The 10,561-nt window shown below is 39.7% G+C and overlaps 1 protein-coding gene across 1 annotated transcript; it reads right to left on the bottom strand.

Annotated features, from left to right (window-relative positions):
* Positions 1-2,835: 2,835 nt before the first annotated feature.
* On the bottom strand, positions 2,836-3,772 carry LOC122448760 (mitochondrial inner membrane protease subunit 1-like). The gene has a single exon (XM_043480347.1). It carries the CDS (start codon positions 3,607-3,609, stop codon positions 3,076-3,078), a length of 534 nt encoding a protein of 177 aa, XP_043336282.1. The 5' UTR covers positions 3,610-3,772; the 3' UTR covers positions 2,836-3,075.
* Positions 3,773-10,561: the final 6,789 nt, after the last annotated feature.

The following is a 10,561-nucleotide window of genomic DNA, read 5'->3' as shown; positions in this document are numbered from 1 at the left end:
CAATTCTGAAATCCATCTGGGCACAGGTAGCCAAATCCACCTGCTTTGGCAACAGGCAATGTTCCTTGATTAGCACCTGGTTCTGCTCCGTGGAGTGGCTTCTTTGTCCACTGCTTTTTTGAGGCTGTTAGTTCTACCCTTGGAAATCTTGACTTTATTTTCTGAGATATCTTATTTTCCATAAAAATTGGCCTCTGAACAGTTTTCTCATCCTGCTTCTGGGCCATAGAACTTGGGAGACAAAAGGTCTACTTGGATGATCTCAGTCTTTTTTTGGTTTGAGTTGATACAAGTCTCTTAAAAAACTTTATGAGCTTTCTATGCATCAGATTTATAGTCTACTCCTTGGAGGAGGAAATGGCAACCCACTCCAGTATTCTTGCCTGGAGAATCCCAGGGACAAGGGAGCCTGGTGGGCTGCCGTCTATGGGGTTGCACAGAGTTGGACACGACTGAAGTGACTTAGCAGCAGGAGCCATTAGATAAAATCATATCTACAATTCTGAGACAGGCCCAGCCTTTAGACTTCTTCATAGCTATTTTAATAGCTTAGCCTACTTAGTTAGGCTTCTTTGGGACCATGTCCTTAAGATTTCACTATATATTATAATTGTTTTTAAGTAGATAAATTAAGATTTTTTAGCTGTAGTTTCAATATCAAATTCTCAAAAATTAATACAATGAGTATACAGAAAAGTAGAAGAATACAGCAGACCTGAAAAGCAATATGAACCAATTCAACATAATTAAAATTTACTCAGTTTTCATACAACAGTAGGATACAAATTCTATTCAAGTCTCTATATACTATAAACTAGGAGATATTAAACATGCCCTGGGACATAAAACAAAGTGCAAAAATTTCACAGTCTAAAGGTACCAAAATCATACAGTCTGTTCTCTTATCATTGTGGAATGATGTTAGAAATCAGTATCAAAAGATATTTGAAAAAAAAAAAAGATATTTGAAAACAACCCACATTTTTTAACATGCAAAAATTAGTCTTATTTCTATACATTTACAATGAACAATCAGAAAGGACATTTTAAAAAATGAGTCTGTTTAAGATAGCACCAAACGAAAAGAATCTAAAAAAGAGTGAGTGGGATATGTGTGTCTTTGTATGACTGATTCACTTTATTGTACAGCAGAAACTAACACAACATTATAAATCAACTATACTCCAATAAAAATTAATTTAAAAATAAATAAAATAGCATCAAACAGAACAAAATGTTGTTATTGTTGTTCAGTTGTTAAGTTGTGTCCGACTCTTTGCAACCCCATGGACTGCAGCACACCAGGCTTCCCTGTGCATCACCAACTCCCGGAGCTTGCTCAAACTCATGTCCAGTGAGTCGGTGATGCCATCCAACCATCTCATCCTCTGTCGTCTCCCTCTCCTCCTGCCTTCAATCTTTCCCAGCATCAGGGTCTTTTCTAATGAGTCAGCCTTTTGCATCACATGGCCAAAGCCATTAGAGCTTCAGCATCAGTCCTGCCAATGAATATTCAGGGTTGATTTCCTTTAAGATTGACTGGCTTGATCTTCTTGCTGTGCAAGGAACTCTTAAGAGTCTTCTCCAGCAGCACGTTTTGAAAGCATCAATTCTTCGGTGCTCAGCCTTCTTTATGGTCCAACTCTCACACTGGTACATGACTACTGGAAAAACCATAGCTTTGACTATACAGACCTTTGGTGTCTTTGCTTTTTAATATACTGTCTAGGTTTGTCATAGCTTTCTTAGGAATAAACTTAGCCAAGGAGGCAAATCACTTGTGACTGAAAACTAAACAATATGACTGAAAGAAATAAAGGAAATAAAAATAAACGTAACCCACATATTTTCAACTGCACACATTCTTTCTTTCTGTACACCCTAGGATGGTTTCTTCTTTTGAGATTTCTTTTGTTCTGCCTATCCTTTAAATATGCATGTTAGGGTTATATGCAGGCTGTCTTCTTTTTTTTTTTTTTCCCCACAGAAAGAACACCATAGTGTATGTTTATATGTTAGGTTGGTACAAATGTAATTATAGTTTCAGGTCATGGACTTAAAATCATTATAACCAGGCTAAAATACGTCCTTATTAATCAAAACAGGAACCATTACAGTCAACACATTTTTTGCCAATGAGAAATGATTGTTTATTCCCATAGCATAAAAATCCATGCTTAAAAAAAAAAAATCCGTGCTTCAGGATTCAACGAACTCTTGGAAAGCATTTTCTGCATCCTGCTGGTTGTGGAAGCATTTTCCCTGCAAAAAGTTGTCGAGATCCTTGAAGAAGTGGTAGTTGGTTGGCAAGAGGTCAGGTGAATATGGTGGATGAGGCATAACTTCATAGCCCAATTCATCCAACTTTTGAAAGGCTGGATGTGTGATGGTGCCGTTAGGTGGTGGGGTGGAGAAGAATTGGGCCCATTCTGTTGACCAATGCTGGCTGCAAGTGCTGCAGTTTTCAGTGCATCTCGATTTGCTGAGCATACCTCTCAGATGTAATGGTTTTGCTGGGATTCAGAAAGCTGCAATCAGACTGGCAGCAGACCACCAAACAGTGACAAAGGACTTTTTTTTTTTTTTTGGTGCAAGTTTGGCTTTGGGAAGTGCTTTGGAGCTTCTTCTTGGTCCAGCCACTGAGCTGGTCATCACTGGTTGTTGTACAAAATCCACTGTTCATCTCACATCACAGTCCGATCAAGAAATGGTTCATTGTTCTGTAGAATAAAAGATGACACTTCAAAACGATTTTTTTATATGCCATGAGGCATCCACTTTTCAAGCTTTTTCACCTTTGCAATTTGCTTCAAATGCTGAATGACTGTAGAATGGTGAACATTGAGTTCTTCAGCAACTTCTCCTGTAGTTGTAAGAGGATCACCTCGGATGATGGCTGTCAATTGGTAATTGTCAGCTTCCAATGGCCAGTCACTACGCTCATCTTCAAGGCGCTCATCTCCTTTGCAAAACGTCTTGAACCACCACTGCACTGTACATTTGTTAGCACTTCCTGGGTCAAATGCGTTGTTGATGTTGTGAATTGTCTCCACTGCTTTACGACTCATTTTGAACTCAGATTTGCTTCTTGTCTAACATCATTTCCCTAGTCCAAACAGAGAATCTGTGACCATTAGGGCTGTCACGTAGAAATCCAAAATCATTCAGAGGCCAAATCTTAAGGAAGATTCGTCCTCTTATTAGTCCATATGGAACAGGTCCATAGTACCTGGAATCTGTAGAATTCTGTAGATTATCACCTTCTAACCAAACATGACCCTTTGGCACATAACTATGGCTTTTAAAGAAACCTGCTGGACTACTGGTGAGAATTTTGTCTCCTTCCAAACCAATTACTCTTTTACAAATATTTGATTTTGGATCACTCGGGCTTTTTGCAACCACAATGTCACCTCTTTGGATACCATAAAAATGTCGACTAAGATTTTCTGCAAAGACAATATCTGAATTTTGAATTGTAGGCTCCATGGATGGTCCAGAACACATGAGAACACCACCAACATACTCAAAAGCACAATGAGCTATGCAGCCGTACTGAACAGTATAGCCAACAAGTCGAAAGGTTTTTCCCAGAACACCACGAAGCATAGTTCTATGTAGACTCTGCCACCATTGGCCATAGGTCTTTACAACAATACACTGAATTTTTACAGTATTTACAGGGCTTCCAGAAAAAAAACATCTAAAGCATGTCTCAAAGCAAATATAGGTGATCCATAGTACCAGGATTCCTGGGCCTTGCAGAAGTCGGCCGTCCTGACGTAAACGCCCAGGCTGTCTTCTTCTTTGTTTTTTTTAGGCCAAACTTTGCAATATGGGGGATCTTAGTTCCCCTACCAGGGACCAAATCTGTACCCCTGCATTGAGACAGCAGAGTCTTAACCACTGGACTGGCAGAGAAGTCCCTGCAGGTATCTTCTATTCAGTGGTGTGCTGGAGGTGGCACACAGCAGTTCTCTAGAACCAACTAGAGTGTGCATCTCTTCACAACTCCACATTCAGTGATGACAAGTCAGTAGTCTGAAATTGACTGCAGTGGGAGTATTTACACCACAGACATCAGCAAATGCTACATATCAGGCTTCTTTCCCTGGAGAGCTGATTGTTGAACTCTTAACAGCACATCACTTTTTATTCTGGCTCTCCCCACCCCCAACTCAATAATCCACAGTTATATAGTTTCAAGCACCATCCCTATATCGGGGACTATCACATCTTTCATCTCCAGTTAAGATCTGTCTTTAGGCCCAGCTTTTCAAATACCTTCTGGCTTTCCTTGGCTGTTCCACAAGCATATCGTATCTCCCCTTAAAATAGCTCTTTTTGTTTTGTTTTAAATTTTCTGTCTCAGTGAAAGGCACCATCCCTGACTTCTTTCTCACCCCCTAACTCCCTGTTCCTAGTCAAACAATCATCAAATACGTTCAGTTACTACTCCGTCTAAAATCCATCTGCTCTTCTTCATAGCCATTGCAGCAACCCCGGATCAGAGTTTCTCTTCTGAACACTGCAACAACTTATTAACTGACTTTCCTGCTTTTGGTCTTACTTTCTCGCAGTTGGCTTCCTGCACGGCAGCCAACAGGAGCTCTCAGAAGCTCATATATGGTCATGTGACTCCCTTGTTTAAAACACTTTAAAGGTGTTCCATCACTCTCAGGATAAAAGTCCACTTTAATTTACATGGTGCAGAGACTCTATGATAAAGCCTTACTTACTTTTCAGCCTCATGGCTTATCACAGCTTCCTCTGATGTTTTTTATTCCAGCCATTTCACACTAAGATTTTTCACCTCTGGGGTTTTTCATGTGCAGGGCCCTCTATCTGAAATGCTCTGTCTCTCCCTTCTCACCTTCTTTTTAAAAATTTTATGTATTTTTATTTTATTTTATTTATTTATTTATTTTTATTATTATTATTTTTTTCCAGTGGGTTTTGTCATACATTGATATGAATCAGCCATGGATTTACATGTATTCCCAATCCCGATCCCCCCTCCCACCTCCCTCTCCACCCGATTCCTCTGGGTCTTCCCAGTGCACCAGGCCGGAGCACTTGTCTCATGCATCCCACCTGGGCTGGTGATCTGTTTCACCATAGATAGTATACATGCTGTTCTTTTGAAATATCCCACCCTCACATTCTCCCACAGAGTTCAATAGTCTGTTCTGTATTTTTGTGTCTCTTTTTCTATTTTGCATATAGGGTTATCGTTACCATCTTTCTAAATTCCATATATATGTGTTAGTATGCTGTAATGTTCTTTATCTTTCTGGCTTACTTCACTCTGTATAAGGGGCTCCAGCTTCATCCATCTCATTAGGACTGGTTCAAATGAATTCTTTTTAATGGCTGAGTAATATTCCATGGTGTATATGTACCACAAAAAATTTTATGTATTTTTATTTATTTATTTTTTTAATTTTATGTATTTTTAAATGAAGGATAATTGCTTTACAATATTGTGTTGGTTTCTGCCATACATCACATGAGTCAGCCATAGGTGTACATATGTCCATTTCCTCTTGAACTTCCCTCCCACCTCCCACCCCATCCCACCCCTCTAGGTTGTCACAGAGCCCTGGTTTGAGTTCCCTGAGTCATAGAGCAAATTACCATATGTAAAATACCTATTTTACATATGGTAGTGTATATGTTTCTATGCTACCTTCTCATCTTCTCCATCCACATCCCTCATCCTTCTTTCTTGTTTAATTATTTATTTGGCTGTGCCTGGTGTTACTCATGGCACACTGCACCTTCGATCTTCATTCAGCATTCGGGATCTTTAGTTGAGGCAGGCGGCCTCAGTTGCAGCCTGCAACTAAGGTCAGGGATTTAGTTCCCTGACCAGGAATTGAACCCTGGGTCCCCTGCATGGGGAGCTCAGATTCTTAACCTCTGGACCACCAGGGAAGTCCTGTACCTCCCTCATTTACTTAGAAATCACTTCTGCTGTGTAGCAGAGGCAATGCTATGTGGCCACCAAGTCAATTCATTTTCTTCCTGGAGCTCAGGAAACCCATGTGACCTATTTCTTTTGCTAGGTTGGGCCATGTGGCCAGTCCTGGCTAGTGGAATGTAAATGAAAGTTATGTATGTTACTTGCTGGCCCACAGGGTTGAGAATCTGATGTGTTTTTCCTTGACACACCACCAGCCCCCCCACCACTTATGCTCTATATACCAGCTGGGTGATGCTGGACTTGAAGCTGTAAGCTGGTGTGGGCACAATGCGGAAGCTGCCCTTGGGATACCTTTGGAGAAGAACATTGGGAAGTCTGTCTGAGCTGAACAAAACAGAAATACTGACTGTGTTAAAACACTGACATTTAGAGGCTGTTTTTCATATCAGCTGGTAATAAATGTCCTAATTAATGCAGTTTGGGAATTTATTCCTATACCCCCTTTGAGGCTTGATTGAGTACTCCTCTATCTGTCCTCATAGCACTCTGTACTTACTCTGAATATAGAACATCTCTCTATGTAACACAAATTCCCAGTTTCTCATTTCTTTCTGCAGCTTAAGTTCTTTGAGGCCAGGGATTGTATCTTGCTCATGGGTGCCCAGCATCTGGCACAACTGTAACTGGCTTACCAGCATGCAACGTTAATACAGACACCTTATTTCATTCTTTCTACTAATAATTGAAGTCCTGCATTTTAATGATGTCCAGAATCTCTACTTTGAAGATGGCCTCCCTCTGCCAATCATCATCCATGGCTAGGAGGGGCTTATTCAGTCCAAAGGGATAAGTTCTGTTTTCTTTTAAAAAAATATTTATTTATTTACTAGGTCTTAGTTGCACCACATGAGATCTTCATCGTGGCATGCAGGACCTTTTGGTTGCAGTGTAGGTTCAGTTGCTCCGAGGCATGTGGGATCTAGTTCCCTGACCAGGGATCAAACCCACATCCTCTGCATTGAAGGCAAATTCTTAACCACTGGACTAGGAGGAAAGTCCCAATGAAATCTGTTTTCAAATTTCAGGCAGAGAAAGAGCTAGAGAATTGAATCAATTCATCAGTAGGCTCTGGGTTAAGGGTGCTGCTCCTTTAATCACAGGTCTATGACCTCACTGCACAAGAATGGTTTAGCCCAGATCTAGCCCCCATGGCTGGAAGAATGCCCCTGCTAGTCCAGATCTCTGTGGAGGGCCACCTGTGGGCTCCCAGGGAACAGTTCTTCTGGTTCACATTCATGCCAGTCATTATTTCTGAGGCTGAACCATGGGGACACGGCAGCTGGATCCAGAGAGGTACAAAGCATGTGGGTCCATACTCAGGTTCACATTCAGTGGGAACTCTTCCTCCTGTGGCCTTCCAGGTGCTACTATGGGACCAGGGTCAGCTGTGCAGAATTCTCCATCACGATGGGCTCCCTTCTGAAGCTGTTGTCGGTCTTCCATCCTACCAGTTCTCATACCTTCAGAGTGGTTGGTTGCAAGGACACCAGCTCACAGGGAAGGGGTCAGGGCTGGATCACTTTCCTCCCAGGATGCTTCTTGGTCCCCATGCAAATTTGCACACAGAGATCACCTCTGTATACCAAGTTTTTTCAGGCCAGAAAAGGTCATTTTACCTTTTCCCCCAGAGTGTCAGGTGCCTGCTTTTTATATATTTTGTTCATTGTATATTTATATAACTAATAAAGGCCACTAAGGGATTTTTCCTGAGCAAAAAGCAGGTACATTGTAAAGTGATTTTCTTTGTTCAATTAAATCAGCAATTCTCAAAATTTTCCATCTCCAGAACACTTTTTACTCAAAAATTATTATTATTAAAAAAATTATTTATTTATTTAGGCTGCTTTGGCTCTTCTTTGTGATGTGTAGGCTTTCTGTAGTAGGGAAAGCTTCCCTGACCAGGGATTGAACCCACATGCCCTGCATTGGAAGGTGGATTCTTAGCCACTGGACCACCAGGGAAGTCTCATTCTTAAAAATTATTAAAATTTCCTTTTGGAGTTCTGTCTATCTACATTTACTATGTTAAAAGAAAATAAAATAGAGAAACTTAAAAAATATATACTCATTAATTCATCAAAAATAACAGTAATAAACCCTAAACATGTTAATGTAAATAAAGTATATTTTATGAAAATAGCTTTATTTCCCAAAATAAAAAGAATTTAGTGAGAACAGTCATGTTGTTCTACATTTTTGTAACTCTCTTTACTATTCAGTGTTACAGAGGGGACTGGATTCTCATATTTGTTTGGGAATTCAATCTGTTGCAATATATCATTTTGGTTGAAGTATTTGGAATATGGATGAGTATTTTAGTAGCCTTTTTAGATAATCATAGCATTATTCAATCTGTTGCAATATATAATTTTGGTTGAAGTATTTGGAATATGGATGAGTATTTTAGTAGCCTTTTTAGAAAATCATAGCATTATTCTTTATATCACACCAAAAATTGATGAGTGGTAGTTTCTTAAAATTTAGTTGTAGTGTAGAATCTGAAATCATAACAAAGCCATTGAGCTACTTTCCACTTTGAACGGATCTTTTACCTACACATAATTTTGTCACATTGTGCACTGGTCATGTGGAAAAATATTGATCCACCCAATTGTGCAGATCTTCCAAATGCTGACACACCTCCTTAAACAATATTAAAAGAACTGTACTGTTACTGTCACCATTGGTTTCAACAGAAAACCCTTAAGTTTTGGGAAACTGTTAAGCTCAGAGTAACTGCTAGAAGTTTTCCAAAATTCTAATTTTCACTTAAAATCTCAAATTTTATCACTGGCAACCAATACTGTCAGTTGTTTTCCTTGAAATGACAGGCTCACTTCATTTATGTTTGAGAAAATGTGCCAAATACTCAAGGCAAAATAATCATAGTGCGTCTGTCAGTTCTTTCAAGTAAAAATAATCTTCCATGAAAAAAACGTTAGTTCAACCCAGACCTCATACAATCTTGCAAGTGCTTTCTCTTGGGGCATCCATCCTACTTGGGTATGAAGCAGAAGTGTTTTAATTTCATTTCATCACACAGAATATTAAAAAGATGTATAAATAGGATTGATATTTGATATAATTAAATGATGTCAACTAAAAGCAGCTTTATTTTTATCCATTGTCTTTTTCTTTTTTTCCCCTGTGAATGCATAATAATAAAGAAAACAGGGAATTCCCTGGTGGTCCAGTGGTTAGGACTTGGCGTTTTCACTGCTGTGGACCTGGGTTCAATCCCCTGGTCTGGAACTAAGATCCTGCAAGCCATGAGGCAAAGCCAAAAAAGAAAAGAAAAGAAAAAAAAGAACAGAATGACTACCAGTACAGGTTGGTGCTAAGTGGCCAGCATTTTACTCACTTCTTTGCTTTTGTACCATCAGTGTAAATATAAGTAGGGAAAAAAGGTAAATGACATTTTGGTAATATTATAAAAACAGTTTTGACCTTGCAGATCCCCTGACAGGACTGTGGGGTCCCCCCAAGACTTTCAGATTTAAGAACTATTGAGTTCTTCTCCTGTTCCTTTCTTCTAATTAAAAGAAAAGCTTCATTGAGGTATAATTGACATACAATAAACTGCACATATGCTGTTGGCTTCTTTACCCAGGAAAAGCCTTGAGTTCTACTTTATCAGGCATAAAGCATATGGTACACTTATTCCAGCTTACCATGTATTCCCTGCCTCAGACTTGGAGCTAGCTACTTCTCTAAGGAGACTTGTTCCCATTTAGTTAGGGATGGTGTTTAGAATGCAAAATCTGGGTACTAGGCATGCTTGTTGCTGCTGGATTAAGATTGCATCTAGGGACTTCTCTGGTGGTCCACTGGTTAAGAGTCCCCCTTGCAATACAGGGGACTCAGGTTCAGGGAACTAAGATCCCACATGCTATGGAGCAACTAAGAGCTGGCAGACAAATAAATAAATAAAGTGAAAGTGCTAGTTGCTCAGTTGTGTTCAGTTCTTTGCGACCCCATGGACTGTAGCCTGCCAGGCTCCTCTGTCTATGGGATTCTTCATGCAAGAATACTGGAGTAGGTAGCCATTCCCTTCTCTAAGGGACCTTCCCAACCCAGGGATTGAACCTGGGTCTCCTGCACTGCAGGTAAATTCTTTTCTGTTTGAGCCACACATATTAAAAAAAAAAAAAAAGATTGCATCTAGGTCCTTTGAGTGGTTAGAACTAAGAGAAAGAGAGATAGTGTAGGGGAGGAAAAATAATTTTTCCCACTGCTCTCTGTGTCTTGGCTGAGACTCCTGTAATAAAAGACAGATTAGAAAGAGAAATACGTAGTACGTATTTGTTAATACGTATACTTCAGTATTATACATAGGAAATACCGAGGGAAAAACGAATAACTCTCAGAAGTAGCTTAGAACTCCAGCTTAAATACCATCTTCAGCTGAATATAAAAGAAATAAAGGTATGGGGAAGACCAGTCATGATGTGGCCATGAGGGAAAGCATGGTAAACAAGAGTACAGTTTGTTACGAAGATTTACGTAGGTGCCTTCTTCATTGATAAGGGTCTAAAGTCTACAGGATCAATGTTTGTCCTTGGCAGAGAAGAGAAA

Source organism: Cervus canadensis, chromosome 10, assembly GCF_019320065.1.
Source record: "Cervus canadensis isolate Bull #8, Minnesota chromosome 10, ASM1932006v1, whole genome shotgun sequence".
Lineage (NCBI taxonomy): Eukaryota > Metazoa > Chordata > Mammalia > Artiodactyla > Cervidae > Cervus > Cervus canadensis.
Note: the sequence above shows the minus strand (reverse complement) of the source record. Positions and strands in the feature narration are given on the sequence as shown.